Source organism: Anopheles coluzzii, chromosome 2 (genome assembly GCF_943734685.1).
Source record: "Anopheles coluzzii chromosome 2, AcolN3, whole genome shotgun sequence".
Classification (NCBI taxonomy): domain Eukaryota; kingdom Metazoa; phylum Arthropoda; class Insecta; order Diptera; family Culicidae; genus Anopheles; species Anopheles coluzzii.
Window position 1 is genome coordinate 78,390,649 of NC_064670.1, and position 23,679 is coordinate 78,414,327.

The 23,679-nt window shown below is 43.2% G+C and overlaps 2 protein-coding genes across 2 annotated transcripts; one reads left to right on the forward strand and one right to left on the reverse strand.

Moving 5' to 3' along the window:
* The first annotated feature begins 483 nt into the window (after window positions 1–483).
* On the forward strand, window positions 484–3,243 carry LOC125906576 (putative nuclease HARBI1). Its single transcript, XM_049606065.1, has 3 exons — window positions 484–1,070; window positions 1,126–1,203; window positions 2,418–3,243. Exons 1-3 carry the CDS (start codon window positions 696–698, stop codon window positions 3,204–3,206), a joined length of 1,242 nt encoding a protein of 413 aa, XP_049462022.1. The 5' UTR covers window positions 484–695; the 3' UTR covers window positions 3,207–3,243.
* An 18,421-nt stretch (window positions 3,244–21,664) lies between these two features.
* Window positions 21,665–23,205, reverse strand: LOC125908382 (uncharacterized). The gene is made up of 2 exons (XM_049611106.1): window positions 23,119–23,205; window positions 21,665–22,968 (listed from the first exon to the last, which is right to left on the reverse strand). The coding sequence occupies exons 1-2, from the start codon at window positions 23,203–23,205 to the stop codon at window positions 21,745–21,747; spliced, it is 1,311 nt and encodes a 436-aa protein (XP_049467063.1). The 3' UTR covers window positions 21,665–21,744.
* Window positions 23,206–23,679: the final 474 nt, after the last annotated feature.

Below are 23,679 nucleotides of genomic sequence, written 5' to 3' on the forward strand. Positions count from 1 at the left end.
GGTTGCAGTGTCAGAGCGCGGTATAACTGTGCCTTGACAGAGCGCTGCATAACTCACAGCGGAGCGATGGCGCCATTGCGAATAGAGACACCGAGACAAGAAAACGATAAGCTTTTGTGCATTCTGTAAACTATTTAACCGTAGAGTTGGCAACCAGATTTACACACGTAAGTTGGCAACCGGCATACCCGGGTATTCCACACGTTTTGATGCAAAAAATTAACGATTTTCATAGGTAAACAATGCTTTCTATATTTTAATGCTGTAAGCAAGTAATGCTGACCATATATTCTCTTCTATTTCATTTATACATAAAGTTTTTTCGTTTTATTATAAAAATAACGGTCAAATTGAAATTTGGAATCGCTTGAATTTGACTCGAAAATAAGCACAATACGAAAAGAGGAAGAAGAGAAACGTCATTCTCCATACAAAATGTATGGAATACCCGGGTATGCTGGTTGCCAACTTATAGGGACGTCACACGAAGCGTAAACTTTGGCGTAAATTTGGAATTTGATCAAAACATCTGTCAAAAAGTTTACGCTTCGTGTGACGGCGTTTTTGGTCGGTCAATAGCGCTGATGCGTAAACTTGCTGTCAAATCGTTGTTACCGGCGGATTGTTGATGTGGATGCCATTGTGTGTTGTGTTGATATTTTATAAAAACGTCGAAGAAAGTTTAATATAATAAAATGGACTCACTACTAATGAACAAATCGTGGCTCTCTGCAGTTGAAAAAGTGTTAGAGGCTTCTGAAGCTAGGGAAGCCGGTCGCCGGCCAGCAAATCGCCGTTGCTATTGGGTTCAACCGTTGTTTATGGAGCGCCGGCAAATTGGAAACGATGTGCTAAAGCATGTATCTGCCGAACGTACAGGTGCGATGCTGCTGAAATTCCTTCGCATGAATAGGCAAGATTTCGACTTTTTGGTGGGGCTTGTTCGTCCTATGATCGAGCGCATGGATACAAACATGCGGGAAGCGATTACTACCCAGGAAAGGGTATTAATCGCGTTGCGTTACATGGCAACTGGCGAAACGTTTACAGGCCTGCAGTATATGTTTCGTGTAAGTGAAGTTCAGCATTGCTAGAGCAAGAAATATTAAATGATCCTTATTACAGGTGTCTCGTCCATGCATTGCCCAAATAGTAATGGAAGTGTGTAAATGCATTCGAGAGGCTCTACGTGACTATGTTAAGGTAAGACCAGGAGTATTATGATTGTTTACTTAACTCATTTTTTTATTCAGGAGGGACGGCTTTGCCGTATTGCTTAATAGTTAACTCATTAATATTACTACATTTTATTCATGTTTTTGTAGTTGATGATATATTTAAAATTTTAACTTACTTACTTACTTATCCGGCGCTACAACCGCTTTGCGGCCTTGGCCTGCCTCAGGACTGTCCGAAACCTCTCACAGTCTCGCGCCCTTCGTTTGCCAGTCCGTTATCCCGGGATTATATAACATTGATTGAAATTCGTTTTATACCAAAATTCACAAAATTTATTTCTCCTACATTTCTTCACTGGCCCGAGCAGCCATCACCGATTCTTCTTCTTCAAGCAGGAGTCGCAAAATTTTGGAGGTTACCCGATCCTGCTCCTGAGGGGTAAACCTCCGCAAAAAATCAGCCACCATACGGCCGAACGTGTTCTCTCTGCTATTTGCGGCAGCAAGAGTCTCCTCCATCAGCCGGTTGACGCTTCCTATGAGGACCTCGTCCAGCTCATTATCCCGCTTTTTTTTCCTTGGGTTGACCGGGGTGGAATTTGAGGGACCAGGAAATGATGAGGAGGGACCAGGGAGTGATGAGGAGGGACCAGGGAGTGATGAGGAGGGACCAGGGAGTATTGAGGAGGGACCAGGGAGTGATGAGGAGGGACCAGGGAGCGATGAGGAGGGACCAGGAAGTGATGAGGAGGGACCAGGGAGTGATGAGGAGGGACCAGGGAGTGATGAGGAGGGACCAGGGAGTGATGAGGAGGGACCAGGGAGTGATGAGGAGGGACCAGGGAGTGATGAGGAGGGACCAGGGACAGGGATGGAAGGCTCATATTCATGATCGAAATGGATGATTTCAACATCATCCATTCCGACCAGGAAATAATCATCTTCCGGGGAAGATTGAAATTGGAGTGGGGATGGGAGTGAGGTTGGAAGTGGGGCTGGAAGTGGGGCTGGAAGTGGGGCTGGAAGTGGGGCTGGAAGTGGGGCTGGAAGTGGGGCTGGAAATGGGGCTGGAGGCTGTGGAACAGTTATCTGAAAAAAAATCGAAAAAAAGGATTGAATAGTTCTGTTAGAAAAACATAACTTTTCACCTATGAATACTATAATACCACTACAAAATGAAAAGAATATATTGATTATTTGATGATATTTAAGACAAGTTTTCTTCCTTTTTAATTACAGACGCCGTGTTCGCGACATGAATGGCTCGATATTTCTGAGCAATTTGAACGACGCTGGAACTTTCCACATGCAATTGGTGCCATCGACGGCAAACATGTCCGTATTCGAAAACCCAATCACGGCGGCTCTGAATATTTTAATTACAAGGGTTTTAATAGCATTGTGTTAATGGTTGTAGTTGATGCTAACTACAATTTCCTGTGTGCTGATGCTGGAGGCAAAGGAGGCATTTCTGACGGTGGAATTTTTAAAAACACTCGATTATATCAAAAATTCGAGAACAAACAGTTGAATATTCCGGAGCCGAAGCCATTGCGTGTGCCGTATGCAATAGACGTTCCGTATTTTATACTCGGCGATCAGGCGTTTGCATTTTCGGATTATTGTATCCGTCCATTTCCTGGGACACATGCATCGGGCAGCATTGAACGCGTGTTCAATTATCGTCATTCTCGTGGCCGTACGGTTGCCGAAAATGCTTTAGGCCACATATCCAATCGGTTCTGGATATACCAAACCCCAATTCAACTTCAACCAGAAAAAGCTACTGAAGTTGTACTAACTACAATTTATTTGCATAATTTTCTCTGCAAAAGATCGTCAAGAACTTTGTATGCTCCTGCAACGGCATTTGATAGAGTTGTTGACGGGAGGCTTGTGGCAGGTGATTGGAGGAGTAATGACACGTTGGCTCCTTTAGAGTATTTTTCATCCCGGCCTTCTAATACACTGAGAGATATACGTATTCACATGGCCAAGGACTTCGTGAACAACAATCGTTTAAGATAATAAAACAAGAAACAAAACAGATAATTATCCCCATTTGGTCTTGGAAAGAAATGAATTTGTTTTTCTTTGTTTCCCTTCTTCTTCAGATACTGGTCATGTTGCGTTTTCTATCTGAAGGGGTTAAAGATCGAAAAAACTTGAGTTCTTTTAAAATGGTTTGTTTCATAACTACTACTCGCTTTTAGTGATTATGTAGGACAGCTTACAGTATTCAAGAATCAACGGCGATTAGATCTCCACTCCGCGTGTCACTGTTGCCAGAATTTCTGTTGCGCTGCATGTTAGGCCACAAATACAGCATGAGCATCTCTGCGTTACCGCGGTAGCGCGTTCGAATGACATTTCATTTCTATGGCTGGATTGTTATACGCGTTTCCGCGGGCGCGAAAACGCAAGTTGTATATTAGCGGCCTTAGATAACTTTAATTGCTCGTTGTATACTACAAATGGTATGGAGTAGTGGCGGGGTAGTTCTAGCCAAACTCGCTGCACCCATTTTTCGGATTTGAATCCATTTACCATTCACTTACGCGTTTGAACCAGAACAGCTTCGTGTTGCTATGGCATCGACCCTTTAGATGCGCGTCGTCCCGCATATAACGTTTGTGATATTATCTTTGAGCAAGTTATGTTTTAGCAATACATTTATATTGATTTTTGTTATACGAACTATATAGTTCGATTGTCGTGGTAATGGTTTATTATTATATTCATCCCTGACAATTCAAAAACCTGGATAATTATATGATATGTGGTTTTCGTTTAACTTGTTTTATATATGTAACCTATAATTTGAGTCATCAGTAATGTTCTTGCGTACAGGAGTTATCAAAGTTTATTTTATGTTATAGCCTAAACTAGAGCATGTGCTCTTTCCACCACCTCACTGTATTTAAAACGAATAAATGATAAACTATAAATTAAAATTAGTAAATTATTAGTATATTAGACCTCTGTTAGTTCCGAACTACCTCTAATGGACTCGATTATTAAACCTTTTTTGATTTATCCATACCAGGATATTCATTTTGCATATAAAAGGCTCTGGCCGTACGAAACCTGATCCTTTATACGTTCATCATTTCAATTAAGCTCTCTATCAGCTATTCGGAAAAGCTTTTACTGCTATAATCATTTGCTCAACTGTTTCACATTAATTAGGTGCTAAATTAATTCTAAGTTTCTTCTTCTTCTTCTTTCTTCTTCTTTGGCTTAACAACCGTTGTCGGTCAAGGCCTGCCTGTACCCACTTGCGGGCTTGGCTTTCAGTGACTAATTGAATCCCCCCCATAGCAGGATAGTCAATCGTACGTATGGCGGCACGGTCTATTTGGGGATTGAACCCATGACGGGCATGTTGTTTATGTCGTACGAGTTGACGACTGAACTACGAGACCGGCTTCTTCTTCTACTTGGCGTAAACGTCCTACGCGGAAATGCCGCGGGATCACCTCAATATTCTTATAGTTTATAATCTTATAAAAAATCTAATTTTAAAGTATTAAAAGCAATTAATTAAAGTTAATATTGAACATTAAACATTAACCAATAAACATTAATACTAAATTAAACATACATATACTTAAACCAAACATATATTATACATACGGTATCCTGATGGTTCGCATCCTCCATCGTGTCCTCGACGAACGCCATGGCTTCATAGGCAAACCATCTTGGCACGTACACCTCCGATGCGCCTAAAAGAAAAAGAAAATATAAATAATATAAATAATATATCTTTTAATCCTTAATTAATCATCAATTTACCTGCCCCACTATGCTTTGACTTTTTCACTTTACTCCTGTACGTCCTATAGGAGTTGAGGAGGTTTTTCCACACTGCTTTAGCTTCAGCAGTTGGAAGCCCTACCTCACTACCTATAGCCGTCCACCCATCATTTTGGAGGTTTCGATTTTTATAGCTGTCCAACTTTTTATTCCATAAAGATGGACGCTTACTTACTGCCTCTATCACGGCACAGCTTTGCTCGATATCCTTAAAAAATATATAAATGTATACATATCACTTATACAAAAATAATAAACGTGTGGGTGTTGGACCGAATATGTAAATACAGTATAGTGAGATATCTAGCTACTTTTATAAATAAGTACCTGTTTTGCGTAGTTCCGGACTGTTTTTTTTGTGTTTTCCATTGCTAAAATTATATTAAAACCATTTAAAAATTTAATTTTCTGATTATTTTTAACATGCACAATAGTTGTATACATACCGCTCGCTTTTTGTTTTTCGTTTGTTTACCATGTGCGATGAAAAGCGCGCGGTAAATTTATCTGTCAAAAGTTTACGCTCAAAGTTTACGCCAAGATTTCACCCTCTCGGACCTGAAATCTTTTTGACATGAAGTTTACGCCTGGCAACCCAGTTTACGCGTAAACTTTTTGAGTTTACGCTTCGTGTGACGTCCGTATTACGTGGTAAAGTTTAAAAAAAATCAAAATAAAATACTTACAGGCTGTTTAAAATTACAATTTATGCCGTTAAATTTGTATATGCGATTTGACAGATAACGTCTGACGACGAATCCTACGTCCGACGGGATCTGTCAAATACCAAAGAAAATTCGTTCTATAAAATCGCATTGAATCAGTGCAAGCTGTATGTACAGGCGGTCCCCGAGATACACGGTTAATGGGGACCGAAAACGGCCGCAAAATACCGCGTATCTCGAATTTCCGCGTAAGTCGAATCTCGTGATTTCCAGCTAAAATATCACAAATTTTCGTGTAATTTTGCAAGTAGGGGGCGGTTTTAGTCATTTTATGAATTATTTGATATGATTCTGACTGAATATAACTGTTTTAAACCTTTTGAAATAGTTTTGAACATTCAATCAAAACGGAAATTATTTGGCAATTTGCAATTGATGTGTCAAATCAGTACAATTTGCTCAAAGAATTGTCAAATTTAGAAAACCGCGTATCTCCGAATCCGCGTATAAGAGGTACCGTGTATCTCGGGGACCGCCTGTATTTAGAAGGTTGATATTTACCACCCTATCAAAACTTTTCGGACGATTTTATCGGACGAAATCGCACGGCCGACATTTTCTGTCAAATCCCATATAAATCTCATCCGATTAAATCGCATCCGATCAGGGTTGCCACTACCTTTAGCAGTCATTGCACTATCGTAGCAATAGACGATGCGAGATCTCAGATTGCGCATATATTTATCTGTCGAACGGATCGGTTTCCCGAGCGAAATTTTTCGGGGATAATGAACATAAACTCATGCCATCTCTTTCTATTCATCAGCTCTACTCTCTCACACGCATCGATGAACTTTTAGACATCTCTTTGTTCATTGTGCTATATTTGAAGGGTTTAAAACTAATAGATAACGATTCTTGTTCATTAACTAGTAATGGTCAAATGATAATGGTGTAATGTTTGCACCATGGTCGACATGAGTTCAATTCCATTTTTATTGTTTTCATTGATGATTTAAAGTTTTGATTTCTTTTTAAAACATGTAGCTCCAGTAACTTCAGACCCCTTTACTCATTGTTAGAAATGCGTGTTTAATAGTCAATCTATTATTTTTATTGTTTTATTTATTTCTTTAAATTCATTTAGTATCAGTACCCCTTCATACAACAAAACAAGCAAATAGCACGATCATGAATAATAATATGGTGGCGCAACTGGCAAAGTGATTCGAAGTAAAATTAGCGATGTGGTTGGTAGCATCAAGGATGAAGCATGAGCATGAATTGGAATATGAGGGAAGGGAATGAATCCGAATGTTCATTTCTATTTTTAGCTCTTTTTTGCATGGGTTCATCCTTCACGTGTGTTCACTATCCCCGAAAATGATCTGTATTTCGCTGGTCTTTTCGGGGATAATTCGTTAACGAATTATCCCCGAAAAGACCAGCGAAAACCAGCGTGGTCGGGAGCTTGGGTTGATATATTTATCTGTCAAAAAATATTTATATATCTCGGACATATAATCTTGAAAATTTATGCGTAATCTTGGCGCAATCTGAAATTGTATGGAAATGACGTTTATAGCTCAGGGTTGGCTTCGCGAAATGACATTTGTTTTGATAAAACGAATATATGCGCAATCTGAGGTTGCGCATCGTGTATTGATACGGTTAAGTCATGTTGTGAAGTGACAATTTGTAATGAACGATATAACCTCCTATTTTTGTATACCTTGAATCAATGCCTGAAAAGTATAACCTCCTCATTTTCATATGCCTTGGATCAATGCCAGTATCTGTCAAAAGTGCAATATATTTACACATTCTGTTCCAAAGGCTATGTGATAGACTTCGATTGTTACGGTGCAAATAAAATCAAAGATATATTATATAAGTATATGTGTAATTGTTATACTGCTATATTTAAACAGGTTTGACTAATTACTAGTTCTTTATAAACCTACTGAAAGGAATTCCCGTACAAACACCAACAAAATGCAATTTGAGATGCTTATTACACGGCTTGAGCAAAGACCTGATATAGCAAAAGGATTCGTGAAAGAAAAGCAAACGGAGTTTAGGGAGAAATTGACAACCGATTTAAATGCAGCAGGGCCACCAGAATTATCGATTAAAGAATGGATAACAGTTAGATTATATATTTTGTGAATGTTTTTTTTTCTAAAGAAACTAACAAAAAAATTAAATTTTCAGGTGTGGAAAAACTGTAAATATGCAACAAAAAAGATATGGTTCAAAAACAAACAGAACTATACAGCAACTGGAGGAGGGCCAAGTACCGAAGTTCCATTTTCTCCCCTGGAAGAAAGAATTGCAACGATATTATGCTACCAACAACAGGATGAAGATCATTTTGGTGATCATTATGGCGTAGAAAATATCGACACAAATGCCCGAAATGTTAGCAACTTAAACGACGGAATCGAGAGCGACATTTATGAACAGCAGCCATATTACTGTTGGAGTGTGCACCGACGCCTAATCTGACAGCAGTGTGAACACCTTACAGTTTATACTAACCTTTGAGTTCACACCTTTCTTTATTTTGTTACCTTGTTTTGTACCATGTAAATATCTTGATCAGACAATAAATGAACTTTGTAGTTGAGCTTAGACCGTCAGCCAGAACGGAACCACTGCGTTTGTTGGATTTATTCCTTTTTATTAAGCTTAACTCAACAGGTTATGGGCCCAGTTAGAGGCTAATTGCGTAATTTCTGCTGAATAATATCTTGACCAGTCAGAGTCGAGTACGTGTGTAAAAAATTGCGAGTGAATTCGGTCGCGCTTCCGAATAGAAATCCACAGTGCTAAGCAGCTACGAGCAGTACTGAATACAAAATGTTGGACAGCAAAATGTCGTTCCCGAAACTAAACGCAACAAATTGGAGCACTTGGAAAGTGCGTATAGAAAACTTGCTACAGCGTGATGATCTTTGGGAGGTTATGGTGAAGCAACCGGAGGCTAAGAACAAAGCAGATGATGTTTGGATGTCCGACAATAGGCACGCTAAGGCAACTATCATCTTATCACTGGAAGACAATCAGCTCCCATTAGTGAAAAACAAGGAAACGGCACATGACGTTTTCAATGCTCTCAAGAAACATCACGAGAAAAATACGCGATCAGTAAAATTTTCACTACTGAAGAAACTTTGCGCGTTGAACCTGGCAGAGCATGGTGATGTTGAACAGCATTTAAAATCGACGAATTATTCGATCGCTTGAGTGCAGCTGGAATGGCTCTCGACACCGACACGAAAATATGCATGATTTTTCGTAGCCTTCCCGCATCGTATGATACGTTAGTGACAGCACTCGATTGTTTGTCGGATGACGACATTTCTGTGGAATTGGTGCGATCGAAAATAGCGGATGAAAACCAGCGCAGGATCGAACGTGAGTGTGGCTCAAACAATAGGAGCGACAAAGCACATAGCTCAGCAGAAAATAATCGACACCGTCTTCCCCGTCTTTGCAATTTTTGTAAGAAGCCCGGCCATATCATGGCAAATTGCAAAAAGAGACAAAACCAAAGTAAGAACAATGGCAACGCGAAGACTGTATTGAGCGATGTTCCTGGAACAGCGTTTGTTGTTAACGGTGGGTGCAGCAACGCTTGGATTATCGACAGCGGTGCCAGTGCTCATATGTGCAACGACAAAGCCATTTTCACCGAATTGAACGAATTTGCTGGAGGTTTTATAACGCTCGCAAATGGTGAAAAGACAAGGGTTCTCGGAGAAGGAAAAGCGGTTATTTCTGTGATTGATGGTAATCAGGAGAAGCGGCACATTACCTTCAGTGACTTGAAATATGTGCCCGGATTAGAAGCAAATCTAATCTCAGTAGATCGCCTGGCGAAGAAAAATATGAGTGCGATATCCGACTGCGAAGGGTGCAAAATTATGGACATGCATGGAACCATCGTAGCAACTGGCGTACGGTACAATGGTCAGTACTATCTACAATTGGCGGAGTCGTCCATGAGAGCAGCCAGCGACCAACATCAGAATTGTCAGCATCAGTGGCACCGGCGTCTGGGACACCGCGATTGGGCAGCCATCGAGAGAATCAACAAGGAGCAGCTAGGCACCGGGATGAAGATCATCGATTGCGGAGTTAAACTGGTGTGCGAGTGCTGCCCTCAGGGGAAATCTACCAGAGCCCCCTTCCCAGCTGTGACCGACAGGAAGTCGACGAAGGTGTTGGACATCGTGCACACAGACGTATGTGGTCCGATGGAAACACTAACACCGAGTGGCAACAGGTATGTTATGCATATAGTCGATGATTTTAGCAGATTTACCGTAACTTGTTTACTGCAGAAGAAATCAGATGCCACGGAGAAAATAATCGAATACGTAGAGTGGGTAGGAAATATTTTCGGCAGAAAACCTCGTTTTATTCGTTCTGATCGTGGAGGGGAATTCGACAACACAAGGTTGCGAAAATTTTACGTTGATAATGGAATTAAGCCTCAGTTCACAACACCCTATTCCCCTCAATCCAACGGCGTGGCAGAACGAAAGAATCGATCGATCACCGAGATGGCTACTTGTATGCTGATCGATTCGGGTATGGATAAACGTTTTTGGGGTGAGGCGATGTTGACGGCAACATACATGCAGAACCGCTTACCATCTAGATCCGTTAACAAAACACCGTATGAGCTATGGTGGAATCGTAAGCCGGACTTAAGACACATACGCGTTTTTGGTAGTGACGCTTGTGTTCATTTGCCGAAAGTGAAACGAAATAAGTTAGATGATAGAGCTATAAAGCTAAAACTAGTTGGATACTCCTCAGAGCATAAAGCTTATAGATTTGTGAATCCTTAAACTGACGACATAACAATAAGTCGAGACGCCCGGTTCATCGAACATGAAAATAGAAACAGCTTTGTAGAAGTTTCATTAGTTTCACGTTCTCAAAAGAATGCAAGCGATGACAATGACGAAACGGTAATCGCACAGACAAGCGAAGGGGCATCAGGAAAGGAGGAGATCCAAAACACAGAAACTACAGAAACAGATGAAAATGCTCGCCCAGAAAGAGTAACAAGACCGCCTCCGTACCTTGAAGATTATGTTTTAGAGTACGCAGCTGGCGTAGCTTCGTGTGCTCGTGAAGAACTTTTAAATGTAGAAGAGGCCATGAAAGAAGCAGAGTGGCGTGAAGCCATGGCGTCCGAAATGCAATCACATCAAAAGATTGGCACATGGGAATTGGTACCCCTCCCTAAGGGACGTAAAGCCATTGGTTCAAGATGGGTATTTAAAATCAAAAGAAATGAGCAAGATGAAATAGTTAAGTACAAAGCTCGTGTTGTAGCACAAGGTTATATGCAACGATTTGGCATTGATTATAGTGACGTGTATGCTCCAGTGACAAATCACTCGACATTTCGAACTTTTCTCACTGTTGCTTGTAAACGAAAAATGACAGTACGCCATCTGGACGTAAAAACGGCATACTTGAATGGAACACTAAGCGAAGAAATTTACATGCGTCAACCACCTGGTTTCGCAGTAAACGGGCAGGAGGAGCTAGTTTGTCGGCTTAAACGGAGCATTTATGGATTACACCAATCTGCTCGTTGTTGGTATCGAAAATTAAACGACGTGTTAGCCAAACTAGCATTTAAAGCTTCTCCGGCAGATCAATGCATGTATGTAAAGTCTACAAATAACAATTCGATCTTCTTGCTTGTGTACGTAGACGATATGCTCATAGCCACATCAACAGAAGAAGAATCCTACCCAACCTACCCAAAACTGATTGGAATGCAGCTAAACGAGTACTGCGTTTCTTGAAAGGAACTAAAGAGAATTATCTGCGACTTGGTGGTGCTGAAAATGAAGGGCTGTGTGGATACTCTGACTCTGATTGGGCTGGAGACATTGAGAGCCGGCGCTCAACGTCGGGATTCGTGTTCATGTACTGCGGAGGAGTTATATCTATCATCTATGGAGGCCGAGTACGTGGCATTGTCAAAAGCATGCCAGGAGACGATTTGGTTGCGAAAGCTGCTTCGAGATTTTGGAGAAAGCACATCAAATCCTACAGTCATCAAAGAAGACAACCAAGGGTGTTTGGCATTCGTGAAGCCAAAAAGAACTCATCGCAGATCCAAACACATCGACACGAAAGAACGTTTCGTGCAGGAGTTGTGCGAAAGGAACGAGATTACCCTGGAATATTGTCGACTATCATTACCTTGGCTGGACATCATGACCAAACCGCTGGGACCGCAAAAGCACGAGTTATTTTGTAAACTGCTCAATATCGAGTAGTTGTACGATGGAGTCGTCGGTGAGGAGGAGTGTTGGAGTTTGCACCGACGCCTAATCTGACAGCAGTGTGAACACCTTACGTTTATACTAATGTTCTGTATTTACTGTTGTAAGTTCACTGGTTTATTAGAAAAAATACTTCGGGTTTACACAGTTCGTTTTATACGCGATAACAATGGCAATCGGAGAGAAAAGAAGAAGTCCAAAAAGCGCGGACGCAAGCGGCGTGGTCTGCTTAGATGACAGCTGTTGACGTCTGTCACTTATCCTGCGTTCACATACATAACATTTCCTCCCTGCTTTAATAAAGATGCTTCTAGGGAGAAAATTTCTTGGGCGGCTGCCGGAGTCTGGTCGAACGACGCAAAGTTGTTGACACGTTTCCTGGTGGTTGTGGGCTGGAAGGTGGTGTTGAGAAGGTCTCATCCTCCAAATCGTCATCAGCTGTTACGACCTGCTCTGGTTCTGCTGGGGCTGACGGTGCTGCGTGGCCATAGAAACGAAGCCTTCTAGTAGCGGTACTTGAAGATACAGCTAGTGGTGTCGATGTGGTAGTCGTTGCAACCGGTGGTGAGATTGCCGCTGAAGAACTTTCTTCTTCATCGTTGGTCTTCATTTCAAACCGTCGAATTTGATCAATGTGCCGCTTCAAATGTTGACCGTTGTACAACACATCGTAATGTAGGTCTCCCAAACGGGCGAAGATGGTAGCCGGAATCCACTTGTCCATGCGCGTGTTGCCTGATAGTACGTAGACGGACTGTCCAGGTGGCAAAGTTCGAAACACAGGCCGGAACTGGGCTTTTTGTCTTTCGGAGACACTGGCGTGAACAGCTTGTGGTCTCACGAGGTCGAGTCGAGTACGAATGTTTCGTCCAAGAAACAGTTTGGCTGTAGAGTCTTTCGTCTCGGCGTGTGGAGTTTTACGGAAATGCTGTAGGAATGTGTTTAAGTTGCGTGTGAGGTTAGCGCTTGTTGTTCCCATAGCTTTGAGACCATTTTTCACCGTTTGGACATAACGTTCGGCTTGTCCATTGGTTGCTGGGTGGTAAGGTGCGGTGAGTTTGTGATATTTGACTCCACTCTTTTGCAGGAACTCTTTAAACTCCTTTGCGGTGAACTGAGTACCGTTATCGGATACTACGGTGATCGGTACTCCATACGTTGCAAAGAGTTCGTCTAGAATTTTAATTGTTGCTGCTGAAGTTATAGTGTTTGTGGGCTTGACTTCGACCCATTTACTAAAAGCGTCGACAACAATTAACAGCATAGTGTTGCATACGGGACCAGCGAAGTCAATATGGATGCGCTCCCAGGGAGCACTCGGATACTCCCAGTGATGGCTGTCGAACCTGGGAGGTGTTGGTCCATAACGAGCACATGCGTGACACTCCTTAGCTGTTTTCTCTATATCGGCGTCGATGCCGGGCCAGTAGACATATGATCGGGCTAAGGCTTTCATCATAACGATGCCGAAGTGTGCCACATGCAAATCGTTAAGAATGGCTTGACGTAGTGTGCTTGGTATGACTACTCGGTGCTCAAAGAGTAAACAGTTGGCTGCGATTGTGTACTTCGATTCGGGTGCTTTGTATCCATATTGTCCGAGGTTTTGACCTTGCTCAAGGTGTTGAAGGATTTTTCCTAGGTGAGGATCTTTGCGTGTTTCTCGAGCAATGTGCTCTGCTCTTACTGGCAGTTGTTCGATTTGGACATGCGCAAATTGTTCAAAATCGTCGCCTGAGCTTCTTCCCTCGTCTTTGAATTGGTTGACATTAGAATTGTTCGGGATTCTCGAATAGTAGTCAGCGTTCGTGTTGAGATTCGTAGGCTTGAATACAACATCGAAGTTGAAGTGTGCCAAGTAGTCAGCATAATTCGCCATTCTGCTAATACACAACGTTGGAAGGGATTTCTCGGGGTGTAGAATTTGTGTTAGCGGTTTATGGTCCGTCACTAAAGTAAATTTAAGTGCATACAAATAGTGAAAGAACTTTTTCACTGCCCACACGATTGCTAACGCCTCTTTGTCTATCTGCGGATACTTTTGCTCTGTTTTGGACATCGTGCAGCTAGCATAAGCTATGGGGCGTTCCGTTCCGTCAGACAATCGGTGTGATAGTACGGCTCCCAAACCGGTTTTGCTGGCATCCGTGGCTAAGATAACGGGAAGTGTAGGATCGTATTGTACCAAGACTTGCGGTGAGATTAGCGCTTCCTTAATATCTTGGTAGGCTTCATCCGCGTCGTCATTCCATTCGAATGTCTGCGCTGTGAGCAAATCACGTAAGCTACGAGCTCGTGTTGAAAGGTTCGGAATGAACGAACTGTAATAGGTAGCTTTGCCTAAAAATAGCTGCAGCTCTTTCGGGGTGTTTGGACGTGGAGCATCACGGATTGCGGCAATGTGTTTGTCGGATTTGTGCAACCCATGGCGATCGATCTTGTGACCAAGACACTCTAACGAAGGAACAGCAAATACACATTTCGCTCGGTTAAGCCGGAGTCCGTTATCTTTCAGTTTCTGTAGTGTACCTTTGAGGGTTTCGAGCAGGTTGTCGAAATTGGCTGCGGCTACGATTATGTCGTCGTAAAAATTGACCACATTGTTTAGGTCTTGCAGAACGCTTTCCATACGCCTTTGCCATATTGCTGGGATATTGGCGGCTCCATACACTGCTCTGGTCGGTCGGATGAGACCATGTGTAACAGTGTTTAGCGTAAGGACGTGCTTGAAATCATCGTCTATAGGAAGGTGGGTGTATGCATCGAGATGACAAAAGAAGGCAGCTCCCTTGAGTTTGTTAAAAATGTCCTCGACCTTCGGGATGGGGTGTTCATCGACTATCATACGAGGATTAACAGTCGGTTTGTAATTACCCGTAATTCTGATGTTCCCGTTCTTTTTAACAACGATGTGTGTGGGTAAAGCCCATTTGGAGTAGTCAACTCGTTCGTAAAAGCCTGCTGCAATCTTTTTGTTGATTTCTGCTGCGTAACGCTCTCGCAGAGAAAGTGGCACCTCTCTAGCCTTAGAAAAAATAGGTGTGGCGCCAGGCTTTAGATGTACTTTTGCCGGAGGACCAATTAGCTTTCCAGGGGTATCGCTAAAAACTTCTCGAAAATTTTCCAAAAGATCATTGAGTTTCGATTTTTGAATGGCTGATGGTTCTGTGTCAGTGACTGATTGGACAGAAACATTAGGAGCAAACATGAAATTTATATCGATTTGATCTGAAAACTGCGCGATCCATTCTCTACCGAATAACGGCTCGGATGTTCCCGAAACAACATAAACGTTTAGTTTTCTATTTGCAGACCCCATGGCTACGTTAACTGGCAAACGTCCTAAACAGGTGATGCTGTGACCTGAATAGCTAGAAAACTGTCGTTCGGATGGAAGTAAGCGGAATTGTTTTTTAATTGTTTTTAACTTTGCTTCCGAAATAATACCGCATGGGGCTCCTGTGTCAAGCTCCATGTGTAAAGGATGTCCATCGATCGTAACTTCTACCATTTTCTTCCCGGATGGCGAAGTTGTTTGTAGGGCATTTAGCGTTTGTACGTAATCGATGGAGGCTTCTGGGCGGGTGTTTACGGGATTAATAGAATCTTCATCGTGGTTAGTTTTCCGAGATCTACACACTTTAGAAATGTGTCCCTTTTTGTTGCACGTGTTGCAACGAGCATCACGAAAACGACATTGATTTCGGAGGTGGTTTCCACCACAACCATTGCACATACCTGGATTTGTTGTACCTTGTGTTGGTTTACCTTGGGACGTTTCTCGCCGCGTTGACTTGCTGGGCTTCGACGTAGCACGAGATGCAGGTGTCTTCTTTGTCTTCGGCTGCTCGTAACCCAACTTATTCGTTGATTCGACGGACGGCATCCCTGCGTTAACCTCCTGCGCGGTGTTGTGTGTTGCTTCCAGCGTGCTGGCGATCTCACATGCATCTTTAAATGTTACTGGATTCTTTGCGATAATCTCGTCGCAAATACCACGTTCCATAAGTCCGTGTAGCAATTGTTCGATGAGCATGCGGTCCAAGAACTCTCCGTAATCACAATGAGCAGCTCCCTGCTTCAGGCGTAGTGTGAATTTTGCGATGCTTTCCCCTTGCTGCTGCGTAATTTGCCGGAACTTGATGCTTTCGACAAACTTATTGCGCTGTTTGTCAAAATGCGTTTCGAGCGTTTTCCGGAGATCCTTGTACAGAATCTCTTGCGGTAGCTTCGGTGCAATCAGGATCTTTAGCGCGTTGTTTAACTCGGCTCCCATGTGGACTCTCGCGTAATCGGCGTACTTTTCGGTAGGGATACCGTTCAGCTGCAGGGCCCATTCCATTCGGTCGAAATAGTCGCAGACGGTCCCTTCGGTGGTACGATAAGCTGGATGAGAAAATGACGGTGCCCGTAACGTCGAGGGTGTTGCATCTTGGTGTGCTTCCCCTGCCGCTGATCCGATGGCTGTTTTTAGGGCTTCCGCGATCATGTGGGATAGCGCAGCCATAGACGATGGATCTAGTGTCGTCATTTTCAAGTAAGTTTTTCTTCTCACAGTGAATCTCTCACAAGGGTAATGTACGTTACAGACTGTGGACCGTAAATCCGGAACTTCTGACACCAAATGTTCTGTATTTACTGTTGTGAGTTCACTGGTTTATTAGAAAAATACTTCGGGTTTACACAATTCGTTTTATACGCGATAACAATGGCAATCGGAGAGAAAAGAAGAAGTCCAAAAAGCGCGTACGCAAGCGGCGTGGTCTGCTTGGATGACAGCTGTTGACGTCTGTCACTTATCCTGCGTTCACATACATAACAACTAACCTTTGCGTTCACACCTTTCTTTATTTTGTTACCTTGTTTTGTACCATGTAAATATCTTGATCAGACAATAAATGAACTTTGTAGTTGAGCTTAGACCGTCAGCCAGAACGGAACCACTGCGTTTGTTGGATTTATTCCTTTTTATTAAGCTTAACTCAATAATTACAAGCCAAAGCAAACAACAGAAAAACTACCTGTGAACCCAGCACCACACTGCTCAATAGAGGAGAGCGATGAAGAAATTCCGCAACAACCACTCCAGAAAAAGCTAAAGCAACGCTCTGATAAATTAACCAATATGGCAGAAAGGCAAACAGATATATTATAAGAAACACAAAAACTCACCGAGAAAATCGTTAAAACTAATCAGGAAATATTACAAGCAATAACCAGTTTGGGTGATATCATAAAACAAAGCCAGTGCAATTGTGCATGTAGATGCAAACAACGTGAGAGCTTTTAAAACTCAATCATTTTATTTACTCTTAACATAAGTTAGTTTTCGTAATGGTATCGCAAGCTATAGTTAATTAGTTAATAAGCTATACAAAACGGATGATATTTTTTATGCTTAAATGTTTTGAAAACAAAATAATTTATTTTTTGAATTCCTTACAAGTTTTTAAATAACATTAGATTTTAAGTAATACGACGATATGAATTAAAATCAAGAGAATTAAAAGGTGAATTTTAAACCCTAGTTTGAATGCAATGAAGAGTATTTATTTAAAAGTTTACACGATAATTTAAACACATATTGTGTAGCGCACAACATACATTAATAATTTTAAGGCATTTTACTGCTGTATGCAAAAGCTCTCTATGCCCGGAAAGACATCGGAATCGACTTTTCAACACTCCGATCGTTCTTTCTATTACAGGGTTTACCAGTCCAATAAACAACTGTCCACTTGTTTATAACAATAGTCGTTTTGAATAGACACCGCTGTCTACCACTTGCTCACACGTCAGATGGTGTAAGCTACTCTGTCCAATTCAATAACACAATTTTCGCCTTCGATTGCACAACGGTCGGATTCGGCACGGTTTCTTGTGGTTGTTGTATAACTAACAAAATTAATGTTTTGATTTATTGAAATGTATGGTTTATACTGCATATTTCTTGAATAAAAGAAACGTGTTTGAAAATGTTTTGTTTTGCCAAATTTGTCAAAACAAAATAAACTGTGTCGAATCTGACAGTTGCTTATCGAATGCGAAAATTGTGTTATTGAAATGGACAGAGTAGCTTACACCATCTGACGTGTGAGCAAGTGGTAGACAGCGGTGTCTATTCAAAACGACTATTGTTATAAACAAGTGGACAGTTGTTTATTATGCTGGTAAACCCGGTATAATTCTAGCAGCAGTGTGGAGCGTATTCATTCATTTCATTCATTTGTATTTATTTCTTAGATGTACATTAATCCTGAATTACAATTTAGTATTTTACATCGGTACCGGAGTTTCCATAACGCGATATTTCGTTGATTTTTATTGCACTTGGCATTGTGGACACTATTTCTGATGTTAAATGAATTTGACGTATTGATGGAGGAAAAATTATAAAAAACTCTTAATTTGGCTATATTTTCTAAACTATGTACTAACTTATTCTTTTATAAACTACACTAGGGGAACTAATTCATATTGTGATTTGCAATTAGGGAGAAAGAGAAAAAAAGGTAGTATTTACAAATAGAAGTATCGGTTTAGATGAGGTTTTGTAGTGTATGTATGCCACTATTTGTGCATTTAGATCGATATTTAATATTGATTTTTTTCTATAAACTCGCTAATCCTGTCAATTTTAGCTTTTCTATGAATAATGCTTGTTATTTGTTATTTGTTATTTGTTATTTATTAATTAAAATGCAACGGACCGCAAGTGGCCCACTTGAAGCGAATTCATTTACAATCATTCATTATAACTTAGTCACATTTCAGTCATTCATTTGTCACGCTTAGTCTTAAGTAACATAATTAACATGTAAAAGGTCGCACGACACGAATACTATTTAACAATGCGGTGCGCGACATGTCAGGTTGATGACGATCACAAATAACATTAAACTCACGGCACATAAGAATAAACGGATCAGAGGAGCCAAAGCGAGTGCGGCGTTCCTCCACGTCAAGTAGCGATCTAGCTCGGAGCGATCTCGGCGGGACATACATGTTGAGCCTCGAAAGAAGCGCGGGCGAGTCGATCCGATTGTCAAGAAGTCCCGCGACAAACAGCCTCTGAGCGTTGCAGTTCCGCTGCTTCAGCGTCTCGATGCCAAGCAACGCACAGCGTCCCTCATAGTCAAGTTGGATACTCCAGGAGCGCAAAGCGAACCGCGTGAATTTGCGCTGGATCGACTCTAAACGAGCTAGGGGACGAGCAGCTGTAGGCCACCATACTACTGAAGCGTATTCTAACACTGGTCGCACCAAAGCACAGTATAGCGTCTTGATGCAAATCGGGTCAGTGATGTCTCGTGCTATTTGTTTTAGTAAGCCGATCAATTGATTACCCTTAGTGACAACGTGCTCTAGCTGGTCGTGGAAGCTCAACTTTTCGTCAAGGAGCACTCCTAGATCCGTGACACAGCTTTTGCGCCCAATGGTAGATCCATTTAACGCATAGTCATACACTAAGGGGCACCGCTTTCTCGCAAACGTAACGACAACACAGTTCTCGACGCACAATTCAAGACCATTCAAAGAGCACCATGACTGGAAGGCACTTAGAGTGGCTTGAAGGCGGAGTTGGTCTGACCGGTCACGGATAGGCAGGAACAGCTTCGCGTCGTCTGCATACAGTAGGTGGCCGTCAGGAGGGAGCAACCGTGTTATGTCATTCAGGAAAATGACAAACAGCAGCGGTCCAAGGTTACTCCCCTGCGGCACCCCCGAAGAAGCATCGATACGGCGCGACGTATGGGGTCCCATCTTCACGCAGTATGTGCGACCAGCAAGATAGGAGCGCATCCAGGCCAGCAGCTGCACAGGCAGACCAAGCGTTTCGAGCTTTGCGAGCAGCAAGGCGTGCGGAACGCTATCGAAGGCAGCCTTGATGTCCGTGTAGACTGCGTCGATCTGCGAGCCGGCATCGATGGTCCTGTGGCAGAGGCTAACGAACTCAACCAGGTTGGTGGTGGTTGAACGCTGAGGGACAAATCCATGTTGAGCTGTGCTAATGTAGTTCGAGGCAGCTGCGAGGAGAGGTTCGTACACCAGGAGCTCGAAGACCTTAGCGCAGGCACAAAGCGATGTAATGCCACGGTAATTACATGCATTTGATTTGTCCCCCTTTTTGTGCACTGGAACAAGCCACGAAGTTTCCCAGCAGGCAGGATAGATGCCCGAACGCAGCGAGTCGCGAAAAATCGAGGCCAGGATAGGCGCGATGGTCGTACCACAACGCTTAAGCGTGGAAGCCGGGATCCCGTCAGGCCCTGGAGCAAACGAAGATTTCAGCCTGTCAATCGCTTTCGAGACTGAATACTCATCGATGATCGGCAAGTTTGGGGCCATAGCATCCACCGGTACGTTTGATAATGCGTCGGCTATCTGCCTCTCATCAGTTACAGCTGGAAGGAAGGTGGCGGCAAAGCGCGAGGCAAAAATATCACATACTGCAGACGGATTGTTGCCGTTGCGCCCGTTGTAACTGACGGAGCTAGGAAAACCAGAGGATTTCCGACGATTGTTTGCGAAGTTCCACAGTACACGTGAATTGCCGCGGCAGCGCAAAACCGTACGCCGTACGTGCCCCAGGTAGCGGAACCTGTTATAGCGCCGATAGAGAGAGTGCGCAGTATTATAGTTGCGCAATGCAGCGGGACACCTACGCAACAAATAATCGCGATACGCGACAGCTTTAGCCGTTTTGAGCCTGCGCAGCGTTCTGTCACCCCAAGGGGGGCCCGTTTAGGTCGTTTCACCGGCGTGCATTCATTCAGGGCTTGCAACATGAACCGCTCAAAATCTTTCACAGCGAGGTCAAGAGTGGCGTAACGGGAACAATCGAAGACATTCGCGAACGAGGCGATCATCGGCAGGAGCCTGTTAAAGTCCGTCCGCGCGTAGTCAAGGCGTGATATTAGCGCAGGAACGGCTGATTCCTCTCGTGGTAGCGGGATGGCCAACTCAAGCGCAGGGTGATAGGTGTCAATTGCTAACAGCGGGGTGAGGCAAAGTTCAAGCGGAAGGCAAACAGAAGCAACAGCATTATTTGCAAACACCAGGTCTAAGACGCATCCGCTGGTGTTAAGATGACCATTGATCTGGAAAAGTCCGCTATGATGCATCTCGTCCATAAACAGAGCGGAGAGAGCCGATCGCGTACGTGGCTCATAATGCAGAAATGGCAAATCCGGATCATGCTGAGCGGCTGACCAGGAGACGAGAGGTTGATTGAAGTCTCCTAACAGGAGTAAACCGTCTCCGGGAGGCATAGTTGAGCATAATGAGCGAATGCAGTTTTCGATTTCACGGAGCGTGGCAGCATTTGCGGCAAGTCTAGGCGGGAGGTATGCAGCAATGATGAATAGTCGGGAATTGCCTAGTTGTATTACAACGCACACTAGCTCAAGCGATGGATGCACCGTTGTGTGTTCCCGTGACGTCAGAGACTGAGAGCACGCAATCAACACACCTCCACCGCGGGAACATGTACTGTTGTCAACACTACGATCGCATCGGTAGCCTCGGAAGCTATCGTCAAACAGCAAAGCCGAAGGTAGACTAGGATCGAGCCAGGTTTCCGTAAGCACTATTACATCGAAATTGGATTCTAACACCGACAGGCGAAACTCATCGAACTTCGTGCGCAGTCCCCGCACGTTTTGATAGTAAACAGAGGCAGTGGAACGGGCAGTGCGAAGCGCATTAGCAGCAGGAACATAACAGGTAGGTATTTGTGCAGACTTAACAGAGGTTCGTCTATTCGTGAAAGAAACGGTCAAGTGTGGTCTGTTGTAAGTTGGTGTTGGAAGTGCGGCGAATTAAAGGCGGGCCGTCAATGAGTGTTGAATTAGGACCATGAGTGGTGTCGTTCAACGTGTGTTCTCCCAATTGTGGTGATGTTAGTGTTTGAGCCTGTGAAGTTGATGCGTGTGCCGGTGAGTGATAGACAGTGGATGTTGGTGTGCGAGGCATCGAACGGCGATCGATGACAACAGGTGTGCGTGTGAGAGAACGGTGTTTGATGGTGATTGGTGACGATGAGTGTCCATGCTCTCGTTGACGGGATTGTACAAATTCACGTACACCAATACCGACAGGCCAGGACGATGGGGCGAGTGCTGCGTCACGAAGGGCGGCCGGTACTCTCACTTTGAAAGAAAGCCAGTTTACGCTGTCAACACTGACTCCTTTCCTCAGCAAGCAGTATGCTAGGACGTCATCGGTGGCTAAACGGCGTTTCACAGAAGCGACCACTTGCTCCACGGTGACGGCAGTGGACAAGCGAGATAGTCGGATCCATATTCTGTCTGTGGCCGGCTGGGAAAACGCTGCTCGAAGCGGTGACGATAGCGAATCGGTTCCCATGAGTTCTTCCGGTAGCGTAGACGGGGGTGGGATGCCGACTGTAGTGTTAGTGTACGCGCTTGGCGATGACGCTGCATACATGTTATTTTGACGAATGTTTACGTTTTTGTTCACATCAGGGGACATAGAATCCTCGATGATACGCCGCCGCTTTCTACCCGCAACGGGCCGAGGATCGGTATTGCAAAGCTGAGGTATGGGTGCATATTGCAGTAGAGTAAATCCACTGCGCACCTCGGCGATAATCGGTTCAATAAGCTTCCCCACAGCCGCAACAGTTGAGGTGAGAGCAGCTTGAAAACCGACCTGAGCCCCGATCTCTTTGACTGATCGGCAGCGCGGATTTTTCAGGATATTGGTGCACCCAGTGCAGCTCCAGTGCAGATCGATGTGAGTCAGGACCGCATCAATCAGCTCGGAAGGCAGCCTGCAACAACCGCGGTGAAAAGTAGCCTCACAGTACGCACAGCCGACGATACAGTCGGCAGCATCCAGTGGCACAGCACACGCGAAACAGATAGCCGCCATCGCGAAATTATGCGCGGTTTTGATCACACCACCGTTAACCCGGATTAAAAACGTTAATACACAGTCGTGGGTCAATGAAATAACACACTAACGCGCAACAGTAACAGGAAGCAGTTTGGTAGTCAATTGAACGAGTATTAACTGGGTACGTTAGAAAATACACTTAAATATTTTTGGAAAAACGCGGAGCACAGCGATATGCGACCGAGCAGTTAGACGTCAGACGTCAGACTGTACCAAGGCGGGAGATTTAGTATTCGTTTTAAGAATTTGTTTTGAAATATCTGCATTTGCTTTATATGTGTTTTTGCACTGTTTCTCCATATTGGTGATGCATAGGTAATTATAGGTCTTTGTACATAAGAAGTTTGTTTCGTAAATTCAATTTAGAGTTTCTATTAATAAATGGGTAAAGAATTCTAATCGCATTTGTGCCGCTAACTAATTTTTCTTCAATGTGTTTTTGAAATGTAAGCTTTTTATCTAATACTACTCCTAAATATTTTACGGTGTTATTTCAAGGAATTTCGTTATTATTTATCGTAAGTGAACTATTTGGGAGATTTCTTGCGCTTCGGCACCTCGTGAAAAATATTGCTTCCGTTTTTCCATCGTTAATTTTTAGTTTCCACTGCTCACAGAAGGTCACATATTTTCGTATGCCTTTGTTGAGGCTACACAATATGCTATTGGGATTGGAACTAGATGAGCTGATAGCAAAATCATCAGCAAAGGCGTATTTCTTAACTCCTTTCATTTTAGGTATATCGCTTGTAAATATATTAAAACATATTGGGG